Genomic DNA, 23721 nt, shown 5'->3' on the forward strand with positions numbered 1-23721 from the left:
TCTGAGCTGCAGACCCCCCATTCTTTGTACTTCAGGGTCCCGGGAAGGGGTGATCTCTTCTGCACTTTACAATGATTTTGGATGATATTGTTCTCTCTGATGTCATAGTGTCTCCTGTAGGTGTCCAGCAGAAATCCCTCATGGTCACCTGTAATTATGTAGCCAGAGAGTGCGGCGTCAACAAATGCATGTCCATCAAAGAAGCCAAAGAGAAATGTCCGCAGCTTGTGCTGGTCAGTGGAGAGGATCTGACGCACTACAGAGAGATGTCCTACAAGGTCACAGGTACTTCTGCTTTGTGTGTCTATATCCCTACATAACCAGACGTCATCCATCATTGATATGATCAGCAGGGAATGTAGATCTGGTACCTTCAGCACTGGATGTATAGAATGCCAAGGGGTGCCCGGGTGTGCTGGAGGGTCTACTGATACCAACTGCTGGGGAGGACTGTTGCTGCTGGTGGGGGCATCTATTGTTGCTGGGGGGATTTTATGTTGCTGGGGAGTGAATTGTTGATGGGAGAGATCAGGGTTTGACAAATTTGCTTGGAATCTAGGAGCCAGCTAAAAAAGTTAGGAGCCAGAAAACGCGCCCCGTCCCGACGAGCTTGCGCGCAGAAGCGAACACATACGTGAGCAGCGCCCGCATATGTAAACGGTGTTTAAACCACACATGTGAGGTATCGCCGCGATCGTTAGAGCGAGAGCAATCATTCTAGCCCTAGACCTCCTCTGTAACTCAAAACATGCAACCTGTAGAATTTTTTAAACGTCGCCTATGGAGATTTTAAAGGGTAAAAGTTTGTCGCCATTCCACGAGCGGACGTAATTTTGAAGCGTGACATGTTGGGTATCAATTTACTCGGCGTAACATTATCTTTCATAATATAAAAAAAAAATGGGGATAACTTTACTGTTGTCTTATTTTTTAATTAAAAAAAGTGTAATTTTTCCCTTAAAAAAGTGCGCTTGTAAGACCGCTGCGCAAATACGGCGTGACAGAAAGTATTGCAACGATCGCCATTTTATTCTCTAGGGTGTTAGGATAAAAAATATATATAATGTTTGGGGGTTCTAATTAGAGGGAAGAAGATGGCAGTGAAAATAGTGAAAAATCACATTAGAATTGCTGTTTAACTTGTAATGCTTAACTTGTAATACCAACGGCCACCACCAGATGGCGCCAGCTCACAACTGGTGGTAATAACTTGTAATACCAACGGCTCACCACCAGATGGCACCAGCTCACAAAAAAAAAAATCTATATTTTTTTTTTTATTGCCCACCTTCCAAGCCAAGTCGCCAGGGCACTATTTCTAGTCGCCATGGCGACCTGGCGCCCGGGATTTGTCGATCCCTGCTTTAGTATAAGCCGAGGGGGGCATTTTCAGCACCAAAAAATGTGCTGAAAAACTCGGCTTATACTCGAGTATATACCGTATTCACTAGATGACCAATGCTGTTCTAAAATCTATCTACATCTGTCCTGGATACATTTTTTATGGTGGTGTCCGATGCAATTTTGTTATTTATCTTTTCTTTATCTTAGAACTGCTGGAAGAATTTGGTGTGAAGGTGGAGCGGTTGGGTTTTGATGAAAACTTTGTTGATATCACAGAACTGGTGGATAAGAAGTTACAGAAGCAGCAGAATGATGGCGGCCTAGAAGTGGCTGGACATGTCTACAATGATCACAGTAAGAGCGCGTTATGGCGCCATTTGTTTGTTGACATTGCTTCACGCACAAAAACGAATTCACTGGGCTGGATTCAGATACATTGGCGAGTTCTTTATACAGTATGTGTTGCGGCGTAAGGCGCGTAATTCAAATGGGGATGTAGGGGGCGTGTTTTATTTAAATTATGCTTGACCCCGCATATTTGACATTTTTTTTGAACGGCGCATGCGCCGTTCGTGAAAACATCCCAGTGCGCATGCTCGAAAATCCGCCGCAAAACGTCATTGCTTTCGACGTGAACGTAAATTACGTCCAGCCGTATTCGCGAACGACTTATGCAAACGACGGAAAATTTCAAAACTCGGCGCGGGAACGACGGCCATACTTAACATTAGCTTCGCCTTATATAGCAGGGGTAACTATACGCCGGAAAAAGCCGAACGCAAACGACGTAAAAAAAAAACGCCGGGCGGTCGTTCGTTTCTGAATCGGCGTAAATCCTAATTTGCATACTCGCGTAAAAGATACGGAAGTGCCACCTAGCGGCCGGCCTGGAATTGCAGCCTAAGATCCGACGGTGTAAGACACTTACACCTGGCGGATCTTAGGGAGATCTATGCGGAACCTGATTCTATGAATCAGGCGCATAGATACGACGGCCGGACTCAGAGATACGACGGCGTATCAGGAGATACGCCGTCGTATCTCTTTCTGAATCGGGCCCACTGTGTTTAACCATGTCACCTCTGGAAGATTTACCCCCCACCCCTTCATGACCAGGCCAATTTTTGTGATACGGCACTGAGTTATGCTGCGTACACGCGGTCCGATTTCTCAGTCGGAAAAACCTTGAATTCCGCTCAAGCTTGGCTTGCAAACACACGGTCACACATAAGTTCTCGTAACTTTTGTCCGTCAAGAACGCGGTGACGTGCAACACTACGACGAGCCGAGAAAATTTAATGTAATGCTTCCGGGCATGCGTCAATCTGTTTCCGAGCATGCGTCGGAATTTTGCGCGTTAGAATTGCTACAGACCATCGGAATTTCCGATAGGAATTTTTTCCAACAAAACATTTTTAGAACCAGCTCTCACTCTCCCTTGGTCTGGGGTTGTATACAAGATCTCACCTTGTGGGGTTTCAATGATCATGAGAACGGTGAGGAATCAGCCCAGAACTACACGGGAGAATTTCGTCAATGATCTCAAGGCAGCTGGGACCACAGTCACCAAGATTTGGTAACACACTACAGTGTGAAGGACTGAAATCCTGCAGTGCCCCCAGCTCCAGAAAGCACATGTACAGCCCGCCTGAAGATTGATAATGAACATGTGAATGATTCAGAGGAGATCGGGGTGAAAATGTTGCAAAATGAACACTCGCAAACCGAGTCAGAATTTTTTTAAAAAGTTGCTTCTCTTTCAAAACGCTCGTTAACCGCGTTACTCTTAACCACTTGCTTACTGGGCACATAAACCCCCTTCGTGCCCAGGCGAAATTTCAGCTTCCGGCACTGCGTCACTTTAACTGACATTTGCGCGGTCGTGCGACGTGGCTCCCAAACAAAATTGGTGTCCTTTTTTCCCCACAAATAGAGCTTTATTTTGGTGGTATTTGATCACCTCTGCGGTTTTAATTTGCACTATAAACAAAAGAAGAGCGACAATTTAAAAAAAAAATATATATATTTTTTACTTGTTGCTATAATAAATATCCCAATTTAACCACTTAAAGACCTCAGGTGTTTTTCAGATTTGGTGTTTGCAAGACTAAAACATTTTTTTCTGCTAGAAAATTACTTAAAACCCCCAAACATTATATATTTTTTTTTCTAACACCCTAGAGAATAAAATGGCGGTCATTGCAATACTTTTTGTCACACCGTATTTGCGCAGCAGTCTTACAAGCGCACTTTTTTTGGAAAAAATTCACTTTTTTGAATTAAAAAATAAGACAACAATAAATTTGGCCCAATTTTTTTATATATTGTGAAAGATAATGTTACGCCGAGTAAAATGATACCCAACATGTCACGCTTTAAAATTGCGCCCGCTCGTGGCATGGCGTCAAACTTTTACCCTTAAAAATCTAGATAGGCGACGTTTAAAAAATTCTATAAGTTGCATTTTTTGAGCTACAGAGTAGCTCTAGGGCTATAATTATTGCTCTCGCTCTAACGATCGCGGCGATACCTCACTTGTGTGATTTGAACACCGTTTTCATATGCGGGCGCTACTCGCGTATGCGTTCGCTTCTGCGCGCGAGCTCGTCAGGACGGGGCGCTTTAAAAAAAATTTTTTTTGTTTTCTTATTTAATTTTATTGATTTTATTATTTTTTACACTAAAATATAAAAAAAAAAAAAAATGATCACTTTTATTCCTATTACAAGGAATGTAAACATCCCTTGTAATAGAAAAAAGCATGACAGGTCCTCTTAAATATGAGATCTGGGGTCAAAAAGACCTCAGATCTCATATTTAGGCTTAAATGCAAAAAAAAAAAAAAAAAAAGGAAAATTTGTCATTTAAAAAAATGACAGAAAAAAAATTGTCTCTTTAAGAGGCTGGGCGGGACTGACGTTTTGACGTCACTTCCGCCCAGCAGAGCTATGAGGACGGGTGGGGGCCATCTTGCCCTCACTCAAGTTCTCACTCTCCTGGCGGCAGCATCGGATCTCCTCCGCCGCTACCGACGGCTCCGGTAAGCGGCGGAGGGCGCGGAAAAGCGGCGGGAGGGGGGGGGGGGGGCCCCTCTCCCGCCACCGATAACGGCGATCTCGCGGCGAATCCGCCACGGAGACCGCCGTTATCGTTTACACGGCCGCCAGCTGAAAACATGGATATCTCAGTTGTGGCAGCAGCTGCTGCCGTTACTGAGATATCCATGTTTAAAAAGAGGACGTATATATACAGTGGGGGGTCCGTAAGTGGTTAAAGAAAAAAAAAAAAAAAAAAATTTCTCAGATAAGGCCGATACGTATTTTTCAACGTATTTTTGTAAAAAAAAAAAAAAGTAAGTAAAATAAGCGACTGGTTTGCGCAAAAATTATAGCGCCTACAAAATGGGGAACAGAATTATGTTTTTTTTTTTTTACTAGTAATGGCGGCGATCTGCGATTTTTATTGGGACTGCGATATTGCGGCGGACGTATCGGACACTTTTGACACAAATTTGGGACCATTCACATTTATACAGCGATCAGTGCTATAAAAATGCACTAATTACTGTATAAATGTGACTGGCAGGGAAGGGGTTAACACTAGGGGGTGAGGAAGGGGTTAAATGTGTATCCTGGGTGTGTTCTAACTGTGTGAGGGGGAGGGGGGTGACTGGGGGAGGTGACCGATGCTGTGTCCCTATGTACAAGAGACACAGATCGGTCTCCTCTCCTCTGACAGCACATGAAGCTCTGTGTTTACACACAGAGCTCCACACCCCTGCTGTGTTACCGACGACCGTGTGTACTCCACACAGTAATGAAACACTTTCTCCCTGGTGTGGAGTGTTGTGCTCCTCCCCTCCCTTGGACTACAGGAGAGTCAGGATGCCCACTAACACACAGCTCCTTTCTCTATCTGCAACGTAGAGAGCGTCCTGACTCGCTTGTAGTCCAAGGGAGGGGGTGAGCATGACACTCCACACCAGGGAGAAAGCCTCGCATTACTGTGTGGAGTTACAGACAGAAGAACGGGAAGTGAGGATTTCTCAGAAGAAATAAGGACATTTAAAAGCAAAATGGAAGGATGAGGTAAGTGAAGGAGGACTGCACTAAGGTAAAGGAAGCTATTTAGGATTTTTTTAAACTGAGGTTCCACTGTATATGGTTTTGGTAAATCTAAAGGAAAATTGTACGAGAAAATTATAAGACCCTGTTCATAGACAAGAAATTTTGACACGGACCATTGTTTGTGATTGCAGGGGTTAACGGCAGTGACTGGACTCACAGGCGATTGGTTGCTGGCTCTCAGATCGCCGCTGATATCCGGGCAGCCGTGCACAGCAGATTGGGTCTCACGGGCTGCGCTGGCATAGCGTGTAATAAGGTGCTGGCTAAACTGGTATCTGGGACCTTTAAACCAAACCAGCAAACCGTTCTGTTTCCTGAAAGCAGCAGCCACTTGATCAACGGCCTAAACCACGTGCAGCGAATTCCAGGTACGTCCTGTGTAAGCATTGGGGCAGGTCGTTCCGAACGGAGGTGTTTATATAACCCTAGCCGGGTACTGATGGCCAGCGTTTGTGCCGTATCTCCACACCGCTGTCATTGCGCACAATAGATGCATTTTGTGGGAGCTGCTTAGATAATAGTAAGCCCCCTTTCACATTGAGGCGTTTTTCATGCGGTACAGCGCTAAAAATAGCGCTGCTATACCGCATGAAAAAATCGTGCCCTGCAGGCTTCAATGTGAAAGCCCGAAGGCTTTCACACTGAAGCGGTGCGGTAGCAGGACCGCTCCAAAAGTCCTGTAGCCGCATCTGTGGAGCGGTATAGGAGCGGGGTGTTTACCGCTCCTATACCGCTCCTTCCCATTGAGATCAATTGGAAACCGTGGTAATACCGCCCGCAATGCGCCTCTGCAGAGGCGTATTTCGGGCGGTATTAACCCTTTTTCGGCCGCTAGCGGGGGTTATTACCGCACCGCTTGTGCCCGAATATCGCGGTAAATACGACGATATAGCGGCGCTACAAATAGCGCGGCTATACCGTCACCGCGGCTCCACTGCCCAATGTGAAAGCAGCCTAATAGTAATAGCCAGTCGGACTTTGGCTCTCAGAAAAAGGAGAGCTGGAATCCGGTGAGTTGGCCACACCGGGAAGAACTTTGGGGGTAATCCACAAAAGGGATACGCCGGCGTACCTACTGATACGCCGTCGTATCCCTGTTTCTATCTATGGAACTGATCCACAGAATCAGTTTCTCATAGATAGGCAGAAGATCCGGCATGTGTAATTGAATTACACTGTCGGATCTTAAGGATGCAATTCTAGGCCGGCCGCTAGGTGGCGAGGCCATTGCAGCCAGCCTAGAATATGCAAATGAACACTTACGGCGATCCACGAACGTTCCGACGGGCCCGTCGCGCTAATTCTACGTCGTTTACGTCGAGTTACGCCATGTAAAAATAGGGCTGAGTCCTATTTGACTAAGCCCTATTAAGTATGGCCGTCCCCGCGTCGAAAATTCAAACTCTACGTCGTTTGCGTAAGACGTCCGTGAATGGCGCTGGACGCCATTTACGTTACCGTCTAAGCAAATGACGTCGGAGCGACGTCTGTTAGCGCAATGCACGTCGGGTAAGTTACCCGACGGAGCATGCGCAGTACGTCCGGCGCGGGAGCGTGCCTAATTTAAGTGGGACTCGCCCATTTTAATTGGCCCGCTTTGCGCCGGACGGATTTAAGTTACACCGCCGCAAATTTCCAGGTAAGTGCTTTGTGGATCGGCACTTAACTTGGCAACTTTGCGGCAGTGTAACTTAAATGGAAAAAGTTACGTTGCGCTGGCTGGCTGTGGATCTGGCCCTTTCTTTGTACTTCTATATTCTGTCATGACATGTACAGTTCCTGAGTTCTTGTTATAATTGTATTAGCTGTAATGTGGGAGTGAACAGAGTCTTTCCGACCAATGAGGGATGAGCACAGGATGGATATCCACAGTGATAGGTTCACCTTTAGCATTGTGTTACATGTTACACCCATTTTTAGGGTCCAAACACCATCACCTCCAGAGCCCCCCTTTGTGACCCATAAACTGAAAAACAAACTGAAATATTTTAGGTGGAGTGGAGTTAAGATTAAAAAACTAAAATATTATGGTTGCATAAGTGTGCACACCCTTACACTAATGCCGCGTACACACCATCACTTTATGTGATGAAAAAAAACCACACTTTCTGTGAAGTAAAAAATGACGTTTTTGAAACTTCAATTTTCAAAGACGAAGTTGCCTACACACCATCGTTTTCTCACAATGATCTTGCAAAGTGAGGTTACGTTCCACCACGTTTTACCATTGAAGCTTGCTTCATAAGTAGCTTCTGGGCATGCGTGGATGAAAAAACGTCTTAGAAAACGACGTTTTTTGCTACACACGGTCAATTTCTGTGAAGTAAAAAGTGCACTTTTGAAAAACGACACATAAAATTGAAGCATGCTTCAATTTTTTTTGGTCGTTTTTTACAAGACATAAAACGACGTTTTCCCCCACACACAGTCAATTAAAGTGATGTTTTTAAAAACGTCATTTTTTTTCATCACATAAAGTGATGGTGTGTACGCGGCATTATACTTTGTTGAAGCACCTTTGATTTTATTCCAGCACTCTGTCTTTTTGGGCATGAGTCTATCAGCATGGCACATCTTAACTTGGCAATATTTGCCCAAATACTTGCAAGGGCATCTCCTGTGCACAGCCCTCTTGAGTTCCCCCACCACAGATTTTCAATTGGATTCAGGTCTGGGCTCTGGCTGGGCCATTCCAAAACTTGAATTTTCTTCTGGTGAAGCCATTCCTTTGTTGATTTGAATGAATGCTTTGGGTCGTTGAAGTTCCTTTTCGTGTTCAGCTTTCTAGCAGAAGCCTGAAGGTTTTGTGCCAATATTGACTGGTATTTGGAACTGTTCATAATTCCTTCTACCTTAACTAAGGTCCCTGTTCCAGCTAAAGAAAAACAGCCCCGAAGCGTGATGCTGCCACCACCATGCTTCACAGTGGGCATGGTGTTCTTTTGGTGATGTGCAGTGTTGTTTTTGCGCTAAACATATCTTTTGGAGTTATGGCCAAAAAGTTCAACCTTTTGCTTTTCGGAGACTTCAGATGGGTTTTTGCAAAATTTAGCCAGGCTTGGATATTTTTCTTTGTAAGAAAAGGCTTCCGTCTTGACACTCCATAGCCCAGACATATGAAGAACACGGGAGATTGTTGTCACATGTACCACACAGCCAGTACTTGCCAGATATTCCTGCAGCTCCTTTAATGTTGCTGTAGTCTTCTTGGCAGACTCCCTGACCAGTTTTCTTCTCGTCTTTTCATCAATTTTGGAGGGATGTCCAGTTCTTGGTAATGTCCCTCTTGTGCCATATTTTCTCCACTTGATGATGACTGTCTTCACTGTGTTCCATGGTATATCTAATGGCTTGGAAATTCTTGTTTCCCCTATAGCTGACTGATACCTTTTAACAATGAGTTCCCTCTGATGCTTTGGAAGCTCTCTGCGGACCATGGCTTTTGCTGTAGGATGCAACTAAGGAAATGTCAGGAAAGACCAACTAGAACAGCTGAACTTTATTTGGGGTTAATCGGAGGCATTCTAAATGATGGAAGGTGTTTACTGACTCCTATTTAATGAGTTTGAATGGGATTGCTTAACTCTGAACACAGCTACATCCCCAGTTATAAGAGGGTGTGCACAACATTATTATTTTTGTAATTATTTTTACTTCCCACCCTAAAAGATTTCAGTTTGTTTTTCAATTGAGGTGTACAGTTTATAGGCCAAAAAAGTTCTGAAATGATTTATCTTCCTCTAATTTTTTTTACATTAACCACTTCCCGACCGCCGCATGTATATGTACGTCCACAGAATGGCACGTACAGGCAGATGGGCGTACATGTACGTCCCTGCCTTTCCGCGGGTCCGATCGGGACCCCCCCCCCTGCTACATGCGGCGGTCGGAAATCGTCTGGGAGCGATCCGGGATGACGGCGCGGCTATTCCTTTATAGCCGCCCCATCGCAATCGCTCCCCGGAGCTGAAGAACGGGGAGAGCCGTATGTAAACACGGCTTCCCCGTGCTTCACTGTGGCGGCTGCATCGATCGTGTGATCCCTTTTATAGGGGAGACTCGATCGATGACGTCAGTCCTACAGCCACACCCCCCTACAGTTGTAAACACACACTAGGTGAACCCTAACTCCTACAGCGCCCCCTGTGGTTAACTCCCAAACTGCAACTGTCATTTTCACAATAAACAATGCAATTTAAATGCATTTTTTGCTGTGAAAATGACAATGGTCCCAAAAATGTGTCAAAATTGTCCGAAGTGTCCGCCATAATGTCGCAGTCACGAAAAAAATCGCTGATCGCCGCCATTAGTAGTAAAAAAAAAATAATTAATAAAAATGCAATAAAACTATCCCCTATTTTGTAAACGCTATAAATTTTGCGCAAACCAATCAATAAACGCTTATTGCGATTTTTTTTTTTTTTTTTTACCAAAAATAGGTAGAAGAATACGTATCGCCCTAAACTGAGGAAAAAAAACATTTTTTATATATGTTTTTGGGGGATATTTATTATAGCAAAAAGTAAAACATATTGAATTTTTTTCAAAATTGTCGCTCTATTTTTGTTTATAGCGCAAAAAATAAAAACCGCAGAGGTGATCAAATACCACCAAAAGAAAGCTCTATTTGTGGGGAAAAAAGGACGCCAATTTTGTTTGGGAGCCACGTCGCACGACCGCGCAATTGTCTGTTAAAGCGACGCAGTGCTGATTTGCAAAACCTGGCCTGGGCATTTAGCTGCCTAAAGGTCCGGGGCTTAAGTGGTTAAAGAAACCTGACATTTTTACAGGGGTATGTAGACTTTTTATATCCACTGTATAGGGGAACCAGAACTAGCATGAGGAACAAGATGGAGTAGGAACATGGCAGCAGGGTTTGGAGTTAAGGTACTAGGCAAGAGAGCACAATCAAAGAGCAGGAATAAGATTACAGCTAGGAGTATCTAGCAGAATGCAATACACTGAAGAAGGCGTATTAGCAGAAGAGGGATAAATACCTTCCCAGCAGCCAGCATCAGGTGGAGCCGATTACAGGGGTCTGCTGACTGCTGGGAGACGCCCACTGGTGGACACTGCACAGTGCCATCAGCAGGTGATCCAGGTCCTGACAAGTAAATTGCAGTATGTAAAATTTTTGTTCTTGGGTTTAGATATACTTTATTTACTATAGGTATTTATATAGCGCTGACAATTTACACAGTGCATGTATATAATGTACGTTCCTGTACTCAAGGAGCTTACAATCTAAGATGCCAAGTGCCATTTAGCCTAACGGCATGTCTTTGGCATATTGGAGGAAACCCACACAAACACAGAGAGAATATGCAAACTCTATGCAAGTACTGTGCAAACCAGGGACTCCAATGCTGCAAGACAGAAGTGCTAACCACTGTGTTAATCATAAAGCTCTAAGGGCCAGATTCTCGTAGAATGGAGTAAAACTCCGGCGGCGTAACGTATCTCGTTTACGTTACGCGGCCGCAAGTTTTACGGGCAAGTGCTTGATTCACAAAGCACTTGCCTGTAAAGTTGCGGCGGCATAGCGTAAATTATCCGGCACAAGCCCGCCTAATTCAAATGATTCAGGTAGGGGGCGTGGATCATTTAAATTAGGCGCGTTCCCGCGCCGATCGTACTGCGCATGCGCCGTCCCTAAAATTTCCCGACGTGCATTGTGCTAAATGACGTCGCAAGGACGTCATTGGTTTCGACGTTAACGTAAATGGCGTCCAGCGCCATTCACGGACGACTTACGCCAACGACGTACATTTTTAAATTTCGAAGCGGGAACGCTGGCCATACTTAACATTGGTTGCCCCCTCATATAGCAGGGGCAACTTTACGCGTCGCAACTGCTACGAATACTTCGTAAATTTACTGCGTCGACCGGGCGTACGTTCGGGAATCTCGCGTAAATAGCTAATTTGCATAGACGACGGGGAAAACGACGTCGGCGACACCTAGCGGCTGGAAAAAAAATTGCATCTAAGATCTGACAGCGTAAGAGCCTTACGCCTGTCAGATCTAAGGGATATCTATGCGTAACTGATTCTAAGAATCAGTCGCATAGATACGCTGGGCCAGATTAGGACTTTCGACGGCGCAAATGGCGGTGCGCCGTCGTAAGCCTTTTGAGAATCTGGCCCTAAGTACTTTATGTTGTAATGTTTTATCTGTTGTTCACTACGGAGTGCATTAGAGTAACGTATAACAGTGCCAAAGAGATAAATGTTTTCCTGTTTCTTGTAGGTATTGGCTACAAAACCGCCCAGCGCCTTGACAGTTTGGGGTTGTCCAGTGTATGTGCCCTTCAGTCCTGTCCAATCACTGCGCTGGAAAAGGAGTTTGGCTCCTCCATGGCTTGCCGTATCCAGCAGCTCAGCCAAGGAGAAGATGATTCACCGGTCACACCATCTGGTCCTCCTCAGGTACTGAAGACTTATTCTGTGCTCTCAGTAGGAGCCTGTTTAACCACTTCCATACCAGGTACTTACTTACCTTCCCGACCAAGCCAATTTTCAGCTTTCAGCGCTGTCGCACTTTGAATGGCAATTGCGCAGTCATGCTACACTGTACCCAAACAAAATTGGCGTCCCTTTTTCCCCACAAATAGAGCTTTCTTTTTGTGGTATTTGATCACCTCTGCGATTTTTTTTTTTTTTTTTTTTTTTTTTTGCGCAACAACTAAAAAAAGACTGAAAATGTTGAAAAAAAATTACGTTTTTATTTTTTTCTGTTAATTTTTTTGTAAATAAGTACGTTTTCTCTTTCAATTACGGGCACTGATATGGCGGCACTGATGAGATGGCACTGATGGACATCGATGAGGTAGTACTGACGGGCACAGATGAGGTGGCACTGATTGGCGGCGCTGGTATGCGTCACTGATGGGCACTCATGGGCGGCACTGATGGGCACTCATGGGCGGCACTGATGGGCACTCATGGGCGGCACTTATGGGTGGCACTGATGGATACTTATGGGTGGCACAGATGGGCACTGATAGGTGGGCACTGTGGGGTGGCACTGATGGACACTGTGGGGTGGCACTGATGGACACTGTGGGGCGGCACTGATTTACCCATGTTGCCAGTCAGTGCCCATTTGTGGGCACTGATTGGCATCTCTTTTATTTTTTAATGCTTTTTTTTTTTTTTCAGACTTTTTTGTTGTTGTTTGCCCTTCCCTGGTGGTCCAGGGTGGGCTTCCCTGGTGGTCCAGTGTGGCGATCCGAGGGGGGGGCTGCGCTGATAAACAATCAGCGCGAACCCTCCCTTTCAGGAGAGCCGCCAATCGGCTCTCCTCTACTTGCGTCTGTGAGACGCGAGTGAGGAAGAGCCATCAACGGCTCTTCCTGTTTACATCGTGATCAGCCATGGTTGGACACGGCTGATCACGTGGTAAAGAGCCTCCGTGAGAGACTCTTTACCGAGATCGGTGTTGCGGGGTGTCAGACTGACACCCCCGCAACAACGATCGCCGCGATGCGCGCCCCCGGGGGCGCGCAGCGGCTCAGAATCCTGAGGACGTCATATGACGTCAAGTCAGGATTCTACAACCACTTTGCCGACGTCAATATGTCATTGGCGGGCGGCAAGTGGTTAAAAAAAAAAAAAATCATCATCTTACTTATACAGTACAGAAGACAGGAGGTAATTCTTAGGCCCCTTTCACATTGCTGTGACTTGAAAGTCGTGCTATTTTGCGGCTGAGATTTCAGGGAATGCCTGTGTAAACTTGAGGTCTGTGGACCTTAACTTGCATCAAAGTTGGACCAAAGTAGTACAGGGACGACTATAAGGTCGGTGTGACTTGAAGTCGCACAGGTATGAATGGTACTCATTGGAAATCATGGAGTGCGACTTGTAATGCGACTTTGCAGTCCCAAGTCGCAGGACAAGTTTCACAAGTGTGAAAGGGGCCTTAGGCTTCTTTCACACAGGTATTACTCACACCTGTCAGTTATTCAGTCTGACCTGATCGGAAAGGTCCATGGAGCCCAATGGACAGGCGGACGTAACGGGCTTGTTTCCATTTACGCCCGTTTACTTTCGTGTCCATCCAGGCCTGGTAAAAAAAATAAAAAACGGAAAAGGACTGCATCCCTTTCTGTTTTTGCTGCCTGGATGGGAGGTGGCCTGATATAAATGGACAGCTGAGTCTGTTTTCACCCAGCCACTCATAGAGCTAAAAGGGGGCCCCCTGAATCCACCAGGCAGAATCTGAACAGGGATCGATGTGATATCATCCAGTTTAGCTCCGATCAGCAGGGGGTCTGCTCACAGATCCCCTGCTAATTTGGAGCTGACTCTGCTCCATGTCAAGGGAGCCTTAGACCATAGGTTAATATGCCACTACCTTCAGGCGATGGGACACTGGCAAAAGCTTTGCTGGAAACCACTCCCCCTAGTGTACCAATAGAACCTTGCCCACTCCACGAGGCTCTCGTTTTTCACTAGTGTCCATAGGTGATGGACCCCTTCTCCAAGGGAGTGCTTTTCCAACCTAGGCCATGGTGCTGTGTTTCTCTATTGATATAGTGTAGGGAGACACAAATCTAGTCTGCATGCAAGGGAAAAGAGCCACCCTGAAACAGAAAACTTTGGTAGGGATTTAAAGATAAAGAAGCCAGGGATAGGGGACATGGGGCTCCACCACTATTGTACGCCCTAGTGGTGGAGCCCCTTGCATCTTCCTTGAGTGGAAACGATCAGTCTATAGGGTTTGACAAATTTGCTTGGAATCTAGGAGCCAGCTAAAAAAAGTTAGGAGCCAGAAACGCACCCCGTGCCGCCGAGCTCGTGCTCAGAAGCGAACGCATACGTGAGTGGCGCCCGCATATGTAAACGGTATTCAAACCACACATGTGAGGTATGGCCTCGATTGGTAGAGCGAGAGAAATAATTCCATCCCTAGACCTCCTCTGTAATTCAAAACATGCAACCTATAGAATTTTTTTAAACGTCGCCTATGGAGATTTTAAAGGGTAAAAATTTGTCGCCATTCCACGAGCGGACGCAATTTTGAAGCGTGACATGTTGAGTATCAATTTACTCGGCGTAACATTCTCTTTCACAATGTAAAAAAAATTGGGCTAACGTTACTGTTGTCTTATTTTTTATTTAAAAAAGTGTATTTTTTACCAAAAAAGTGCGCTTGTAAGACCACTGCGCAAATACGGCGTGACAGAAAGTATTGCAACGACCACCATTTTATTCTCTAGGGTGTTAGAATAAAAAATATATATAATGTTTGGGGGTTCTAATTCGAGGAAAGGCGATGGCAGTGAAAACACAGGGGAAGCTCCATTAGCATTGCCGGTTGTAGTGTCATGCCAACGGCCACCACAAGATGGCGCCAGATCACAGAAGGAAGCATAGGCCTGCAAAAGGCCGCAAAGCCGCATCATCTATTGAAGCTATCCTTAATTCCTTTGAAATTCATCCACGACGAGATGGGGTCCCCCTTGACATTGTGCCCGAAACAATGTCTACTGGGTGTATTCCCAGACTCCGACACATTCCACAAATTATTCCTGCAAGAATCATTATTTATAGCTAGATTACTCATAGCGAGAAAATGGTTACGGGTCACGCCCAGCGCTGTATCCTGGCCTAGGCCAACAAGGCCCAGGCCTAGGGCAGCACTTTGCAGGGGGGCAGCTTGGAAAGAGTCTCTGCTGGCTTGTGCTACACTGTTAGTCTAACGCAAGCTGCTTCTAATTTTGACTTTCCTATCATCCTGGACCACAAACCTTCCTCACTGTGCTATATGTTTTCTGCTGCACCATTGGCATGGTTATATCTTCTTAGTCCTCTCCATAAAATTATCAGAAATTTGTGTTTAACGTAGAACTATAGGCAACACTTTTTTTTTTCATTTTGGATAGAGTAAGGGAGGGTTATAGCCCCTGTCAGTTTATTTTTTACCATCCCTGTCCCATTGCAGAGATTTCCCTTCACTTCCTGCCCCATAGCCAAACAGGAAGTGAGAAGAAATCTATGCAAATTAAGGGAATCCATACCCCCACCCCTAAGAACTAGTGGGGGTAATCCACAAACACCCGGCGCAACGTAACTTTTGTCATTTAACCACTTGCCCACCGGGTTAATTCTGGCACTTCTCTCCTTCATGTGAAAATCACAATTTTTTTGCTAGAAAATTAATCAGAACCCCCAAACATTATATATTTTTTTTAGCAGACATCCTAGGGAATAAAATGGCAGTCATTGCAATACTTTTTGTCACACCGTATTTGCGCAGCGGTCTTACAAGCGCACTTTTTTTGGATAAAAATCACTTTTTTGAATTAAAAAATAAGACAACAATACATTTTGCCCAATTTTTTTATATATTGTGAAAGATAATGTTACGCCGAGTAAAATAATACCCAACATGTCACGCTTAAAAATTGCGCCCGCTCGTGGCATGGCGTCAAACTTTTACCCTTAAAAATCTCGATAGGCGACGTTTAAAAAATTCTACAGGTTGCATTTTTTGAGTTGCAGAGGAGGTCTAGGGCTAAAATTATTGCTCTCACTCTAACGATCGCGGCGATACCTCACTTGTGTGGTTTGAATACCGTTTTCATATGCGGGCGCTACTCGCGTATGCGTTTGCTTCTGCGCGCGAGCTCGTCGGGACGGGGCGCTTTAAAAAATTTTTTGGGGGTTTTCTTATTTATTTTTATTTATTTTTATAATTTTTTACACTGAAATAAAAAAAAAAAAAATTGATCACTTTTATTCCTATTACAAGGAATGTAAACATCCCTTGTAATAGAAAAAAGCATGTCAGGTCCTCTTAAGTATGAGATCTGGGGTCAAGAAGACCTCAGATCTCATAATTAAACTTAAATGCAAAAAAAAAAAAAAAAATGTAATTTTTTCAAATGACAAAAAAAAAAATGTTTCTTTAAGAGGCTGAGCGGGACTGACGTTTTGACGTCACTTCCGCCCAGCAGAGCTATGAGGACGGGTGAAGGAGATTTCTCCTTCAGTCCCGTCCCCGCTCAGCTGCCGGACACATCCGATCCCCTCCGCCGCTACCGACGGCTCCGGTAAGCGGCGGAGGGCGCGGGAGAGCGGCGGGAGGGGGGGGGGGCCCCTCTCCCGCCACCGATAACGGCGATCTCGCGGCGAATCCGCCGCGGAGACCGCCGTTATCGTGTACACCACCGCCCCCTGAAAAGATGAATATCTCGGTTGTGGCAGCAGCTGCTGCCGTTATCGAGATATTCAACTTTAAAAAGAGGACGTCTTTTTGACATGGGGCGGTGGTCAAGAGGTTAAGTTACACCGCCGCAAATTGCACAAGGTAGTGCCCGACCCACAAAGCACTTACCTTGAAATTTGCAGCGGTGTAACTTAAAATCGTCCGGCGAAAGGCATTCCTAATTTAATGGGGCGAGTCCCATTTAAATTAGGCGCTCTCCCGCGCCGGACGTACTGCGCATGCTCCCGACGTCATTTTCCTGACGTGCTTTGTGCGGTTTTACGTTGCGCCGGGTTTTGAGAATCGTGACGGGCGTAAAAAAAAAAATACGAGTTGCGGCGGGGAAATAAAATGTTTTTAAAAAAAAAGACACCGTCGCGGGAAAGAAGGGTCTACTTTTACAAGGTGAACTAACTTTACACCTTGTAAAAGCAGCCCTAATTTTGCGATAGCAAACTAATACTTACGGAGAAAAAACGAAGCTGAAAAGCTTTGTGGATCTCCGTAAGTGCTAATTTGCATACCCGACGCGGCATTTCGACTCGAAATGCCCCCAGCGGCGGATGCGGTACTGCATCCTAAGATCCGGCAGTGTAAGTCCCTTACAGATGTCGGATCTTCTGCCTATCTTTTGGAAACTGATTCTGTGGATCAGTTCCAAAGATAGAAACAGGGATACGACGGCGTATCCCTTTTGTGGATTACCCCCAGTGTCCCCACTGAAAAATTTCAGGGTGGGTCTTAAACAGGAAGGGGTGTGGCCTTGACAGGAAGGGGTGGGTCATATATATTTAAATTAGGGGGTTTCACGAGTTTAGTCAGGCCTAGGGCAGCACAAAACCTAAATACACTACTGGTCACACCACCGACAGTCCAGGAATGGATATCCGCAATTAACAATGACTTACCTTCCAAAATAGAGATTTAAGTCCACAGGGGCAGCATGGCCAAATATGGAAAAATGTGGGACTCCTGGCTAGGAAATGCAGCCACCTGCAATGAGATATCCGACTGATCTCCTGAACGTTGACCTTCCAGGTTCATGGTTAAATATTCCCTTTTCAATGTATACTCAGCGGTTGGACTTCTTACAATCCTGTAATAATCGCCGTAACTATGTAATACATACTCGAATGTATGAACTTTGTTGAACATGTTATCTACTTTGAACCTTATGTCACAATTGCACCCCCCCCCTTTTTTTTTGTAACTGCGATGCAATGTCAATACTCTGTGGCCCGGATTCAGATAGAATGCTCCATCTATGGGCGGGCGTAACGTATCTTAGATACGCCGCTGTAACTTTGGCCGCAAGTTCCGTATGCAGAAAGAACTTGCGCCCTTAGTTACGGCGGCGTAACATATGTGTGGCGGCGTAAGCCCGCCTAATTCAAATGGGGATGTTGTGGGCATGTTATATTAAAATTTCAGATGACCCCGCGTCTTCGACGTTTTTTTTTAACGGCGCATGCGCCGTCCGTGAAATATCCCAGTGTGCATTGCGCCAAAGTATGCCGCAAGGACGTATTTGATTCGACGTGAACGTAAATGACGTCCAGCCCTATTCGCGAACGACTTATGAAAATAACGTAAAATTTTCAAAACTCGGCGCGGGAACGAAGGCCATACTTAACATTAGCTACGCCTCATATAGCAGGGGTAACTATACGCCGAAAAAAGCCTAACGTAAACGACGTAAAAAAAGTGTCGGCGGGACGTACGTTTCTGAATCGGCGTAAATACCTCATTAGCATATTCCTAGCGTAACTATACGGAAGCGCCACTTAGCAGCCAGCGTAAAAATGCAGCCTAAGATACGACGGTGTAAGACACTTACGCCGGTCGGATCTTAGGGAAATCTATGCGTAACTGATTCTCTGAATCAGGCGCATAGATACGACGACCCGCACTCAGAGATACAACGGCGTATCAGGAGATACGCCGTCGTATCTCGTATCTGAATCCGGGCCTGTATGTTTTAGAAAGAAGCTGCATGCGTAGAAAGTGATTTTTATCAGCTGCTAAAAGTCCTTTTAAATGGAGGGTTTAACCACTTAAGCCCCGGACCATTATGCAGGTAAAGGACCTGGCCCGTTTCTGCGATTCGGCACTGCGTCGCTTTAACTGACAATTGCGTGGCCGTGCGACGTGACTCCCAAACAAAATTGACGCCTTTTTTTTTTTCCCCCACAAATGGAGCTTTCTTTTGGTGTTATTTGATCACCGCTGCGTTTTTTTTTTTTTTTTTACGCCATAAACACAACTAGAGCGTAAATTTTGGAAAAAAAAAACAATGGCCCGGATTCACATATATCAGTGCATATTTTTGCCGGCGTAGCGCATCTCATATGCGCTACACCAACGTAACACAGAGAGGCAAGCACAGTATTCACAAAGCACTTGCTCCCAATGTTGCCCCGGCATAACGTAAATTCATAGGCGTAAGCCGGCCTAATTCAAAGTAGGTGAAAGTGGGCGGGATCCATTTAAATGAAGCGTGACCCCATGCAAATGATGGGCCGAACGAACGGCGCATGCGCCGTCCCGTGGACGTATCCCAGTGCGCATGCTCAGAATCACGTTGAATATACTCCCTAAGATACGACGGCTCAATGCCTACGACGTGAACGTAACCTACGCCCAGCCCTATTCATGTACTACTACGTAAACAACGTAAAATACGACGGCTGTTCCCTGGTCCATACCTTTGCATGAGTTGCGCCTCATAGATGGGGAATAACTTTACGCCGGACGTAAGCCTTACGCAAACCACGTATATTATGCACCGGGCGCAACTACGTTCGTGAATCGCCGTATCTCCCCCATTTGCATATTTGCAATGAGGCGGCCAGCGTAAATATGCGCCCAAGATACGCCGGCGTAGGAAAGTTACGTCGGTCGGAGGAAGCCTATTTTCAGGCGGATCTAGTTCTATGGGCACGGCGCATAGATATGACGGCGCACAAGTCGGCGTAAGTGCTACGGGAATCCGGGCCAATATTCTTTACTTTTTGCTATAATAAATATCCCCCCAAAAAAGCAAAAAATAAAAATAAAAAAATGTTTTCCTCAGTTTAGGCCGATACGTATTCTTCTTCATATTTTTGGTAAAAAAAATTGCAATAAGCGTTTATTGATTGATTTGCGCAAAAGTTATAGCGTCTACAAAATAGGGGATAGAATTATGGCATTTTTATTATTATATTTGTTTTACTACTAATGGCGGCGATCTGCGATTTTTATCGTGACTGCGACTTTATGGCGGACAAATCGGACACTTTTGACACATTTTTGGGACCATTGTCATTTTTACAGCGATCAGTGCTATAAAAATGCACTGTTACTGTGAAAATGACACTGACAGTGAAGGGGTTAACCACTTGGTAGCGCTGTAGAAGTTACGTGTGCCTAGGGAGTGCTTTTAACTGTAGGGGGGATGGGCTGTGTATGACACCACAGATTCAGACTAGCTATAAGACTGGGATGCCATTAACCACTTCCGGACCACGGCACGCTGATATAAGTTGGCTGTTCGAAGAGGGATATCTTTGTTATGTCAGCAGCTGGCTGCCTTAATAACCCAGGTATCCTCTTCTTCAGCCGGCGGTCCGGACTCCGATAATAGTGGTCTCTTTTCGCCGCAAGATCACTTTTATCAGCGGTGGGAGAGAGCTCCCCCGCCACTCTCCCGCGCCCTCCAGCGCTTGATCGGGTGCGATCGGGTTCTCTTTCAGGCTGGGTATGGAGACAAGTGAGGGGAAGATGCATACCATAGCAGGGCGGAAGCAACACTTCTGCCCATAGCTCTTACAGAGACATTTTTTTTTTTCATTTCTTCAAATGCCAAAAAATATATATATTTATATATATTTTTTTGTGTAAATATGAGCTGTTTTTTCTTCTATTGCAAGATATATTTACATTCCTTGTAATAGGAATAAAAGTGACACAAATTTTTTTTTTTTTTTTTTTTGAAAGAACAGTGTAAAAAATAAAAGGTATAATAAATAAGAAAAAAAATATGTGAGTAGCGCCCGCATATGAAAATGGTGTTTAAACCACACATGTGAGGTATCGCCGCGATTGGTAGAGCGAGAGCAATAATTCTAGCCCTAGACCTCCTCTGTAGCTCAAAACATGCAACCTGCAGAATTTTTTAAATGTCGCCTATGGAGATTTTTAAGGGTACGTTTGTCGCGATTACACGAGCAGGCGCAATTTTGAAGCGTGACATGTTGGGTATCCATTTACTCGGCGTAACATTATTTTTTACAATATAAAAAAAAAATTGGGCTAACTTAACTGTTGTCTTATTTTTTAACTAAAAAAAGTGTTTTTTTTTCCTAAAAAGGTGCGCTTGTAATGGTGTGACATAAAGTATTGCAATGACCGCCATTTTATTCTCCAGGGCAGGGGTGTCAAACTCAATTTCATCGTGGGCCGCATCAGCATTACGATTGTCCTCAAAAGGGCCAGTTGTATCTGTAATATTAGATGTATAGCGCATCCCCTCCCCTTACATTAGATGTCAAGAGCCACCCCACCATCAGAAGTTGTGTCCCCCACTCTCCCTTACATCACATTGCACCCCCCTTTCCTTATGCTGCTGCTGGGAAGAAGCTGGATGCATTGCTTGAAAGCAGAAAGTAAGGATCTGGAGTAGGACCAGAGGAGGGCTGGAGCTCTCCTGCAGCTGCAGCAGAGGTGCGAGGGCCACATGAAAGGGCCTGGAGGGCCGGATTCAGCCCGCGGGCTTTGTGTTTGACACCTGTGTTCTAGGATGTTAGAAAAAGAAAATGTATAATGTTTGGGGGTTCTACGTAATTTTCTAGCAATAAATAAAAATGTTTTTAACTTGTAAACAACAAATCTCAGAAAGAGGCTCGGTCATTATGTGGTTAAAGTCCATGTGCGTGTAAATGCAGGCGTCCCAATACTTTTGACAATGCATGTGTGTGTATATAGATAGATAGATCGATAAATCGATTTATATATATATATATATATATATATATATATATATATATATATATATTTTGGTCCGTTACTTTGTCGCCTGTTTATCTTATTTTCTTTATCGTACATCACGGGACACAGAGCGGCATTCATTACTATATGGGTTATATGGAGTACCTTCAGGTGTAGACACTGGCAATCTCAAACAGGAAATGCCCCTCCCTATATAACCCCCTCCCATAGGAGGAGTACCTCAGTTTTTACGCCAGTGTCTTAGGTGTTAGTCATGGTTTAGCTTGCCTCCGCATCCTTGGGATTAGGTGAGCTACCGGTTCTGTCCAAAAAAGCCTCAGCGCTAAAGTGGTCAGTAACCGGACCCCAAACCCTTGGGGTATAGCCCATAATGCTTTTCTTTTTAGAGAGCTGGACCCTGGGCCCAGAACTTAGAAACCTTTGGGTACCTAAAGTTTTCTGTTGCCAGGGTGCTATATGGGCCCAGGACAGTGGATCCTTCATAGGAACCCAGGGCCTGAAGGTCTAGACATCCCCACGGAGATGGGGGAAGATTGGGCCTCTTGCTTGGCAAAGTCCTGCGGCATGGAGCAGGTAAGTGAGGGGAAAACTTGCGGAACTTGGTTCTTAGCAGGTTTTTTTCTGGGGGGTCACAGGGGACATGCCTAAAGTTATGCACTGCATCTGGCAAACTAGTCACATATCATAAAGATAGGATGGCTCTCTATGTATTATTCCCCATAAGATGTGACCTCCCTTGTAGTGTTGGAAAAGCATTGAGTGGGGCCTGTGTTATATAAAAATATATGTGTGTGTCAGAGAGCTTTGCTTACCTGCAGGCCTCCAGGCGATGCTCCATTCAGTCTTCCTCCTCAGAGCCTGCAAGCAGGCAAAACGCTGACCTCCTCATGGTTCCAGGCTGCAGGCTGCAGTTTGCTGGAACAGAGAGGTCCCTTCCTCCCAAAATCCCCCCCCCCTCCCCCTGTCGGGAGGGGCATTTCCTGTTTGAGGTTGCTGGGGGGGAAGGGCGGGTCAGTGGCTTAAAGGAAGGGGCGGCCCTTCCTTGTTTGTTCCATCAATACTTTGGAACTGAGGAGAAAGACCAGAGCGGCAGCACGGGGCGCCGAGGACACACAGTGGCCAGAAAGGATATTGCAGTCTTCAGAGGACTGTTTTGTCAAGCCTAGAAATAGGCTGTTTCTTTTCCATCTCATAGTTTTTCTTTGCAATACTACTCAGGGGGACAGAATGTTTTTTCTTTCCTGGATTTGAAACAAAAACAAAAAAAAAAAAAAAAGTCATCTAGGGGAGAGGAAGCATTTTTTTTTATCCCCCAAACAGGTGTTTGGACAATTAACTTTTATAGTTCCAAATACCAATAGGTAGCAGGTGTACCTCGGTATTGTACCATGGTATGCCGCTGTTTTCCCTACAGGGAGCCTTGGGGCCATCGGGATCTGGGGCTGGAGCTGACGCGGGTCAGTCCAACCCTAAGATGGTCACGGAGGAGGTATTACTCACCTCTTTAAAAGAGATGCAGAAAAGCATGGGAAAAATGATATCCGCAGCTATGCGGGGCAGTAAGCGGAATAGATCTCCGTCGCCCGAGCGCGGACCCTCAGAAGAGGAGGTCCTTTCCTCAGGGGAATTGGACGACCTCTTGGACACGGACCAAGTAGGTTCAGGGATCGAAGACCCGGATACAGAGGAGTCTGGGGCAGTCTCCCTGAGGGAGAGCTGGTGGATTCAAGGATTGTCGGACTTGGTCCATAGGACATTCAACTTGCCAGTACCAGATCTCCAGGTATCGACGGTTTCAGCTTTGGGCTCACTGAGGGCGCCTCAAAGCAATGCTGTGTTTCCGATCCATCCTCTATTAGAGGGAATTTTGTTCCAAGATTGGAACAAGCCAGATAAGATCTTCTTACCACCTAAAAGGTTCTCTGTCCTATATCCTATGGAAGAAAAATTTTCCAAAAGATGGGCTACTCCTGCAGTGGACGCAGCCATCTCATGTGTTAACAGATCGTTAACATGCCCTGTAGAAAACATACAGGTGTTCAAGGAT

At 45.3% G+C, this 23721-nt stretch overlaps 1 protein-coding gene across 2 annotated transcripts in view; it reads left to right on the forward strand.

Moving 5' to 3' along the window:
- POLI (DNA polymerase iota) overlaps positions 1-23721 on the forward strand; it is a 62491-nt gene that overhangs the window by 11942 nt on the left and 26828 nt on the right. The window contains exons 3-6 of one of the 2 annotated variants that reach the window (XM_040337144.1): positions 109-285; positions 1552-1698; positions 5603-5839; positions 11721-11899. In XM_040337144.1, the coding sequence (XP_040193078.1) occupies positions 109-285; positions 1552-1698; positions 5603-5839; positions 11721-11899 (740 nt within the window). The remainder of the gene's footprint in view (positions 1-108; positions 286-1551; positions 1699-5602; positions 5840-11720; positions 11900-23721) is intronic. The other variant, XM_040337155.1, reaches the window with a different exon arrangement.

This window comes from Rana temporaria, chromosome 1, assembly GCF_905171775.1.
Source record: "Rana temporaria chromosome 1, aRanTem1.1, whole genome shotgun sequence".
Lineage (NCBI taxonomy): Eukaryota > Metazoa > Chordata > Amphibia > Anura > Ranidae > Rana > Rana temporaria.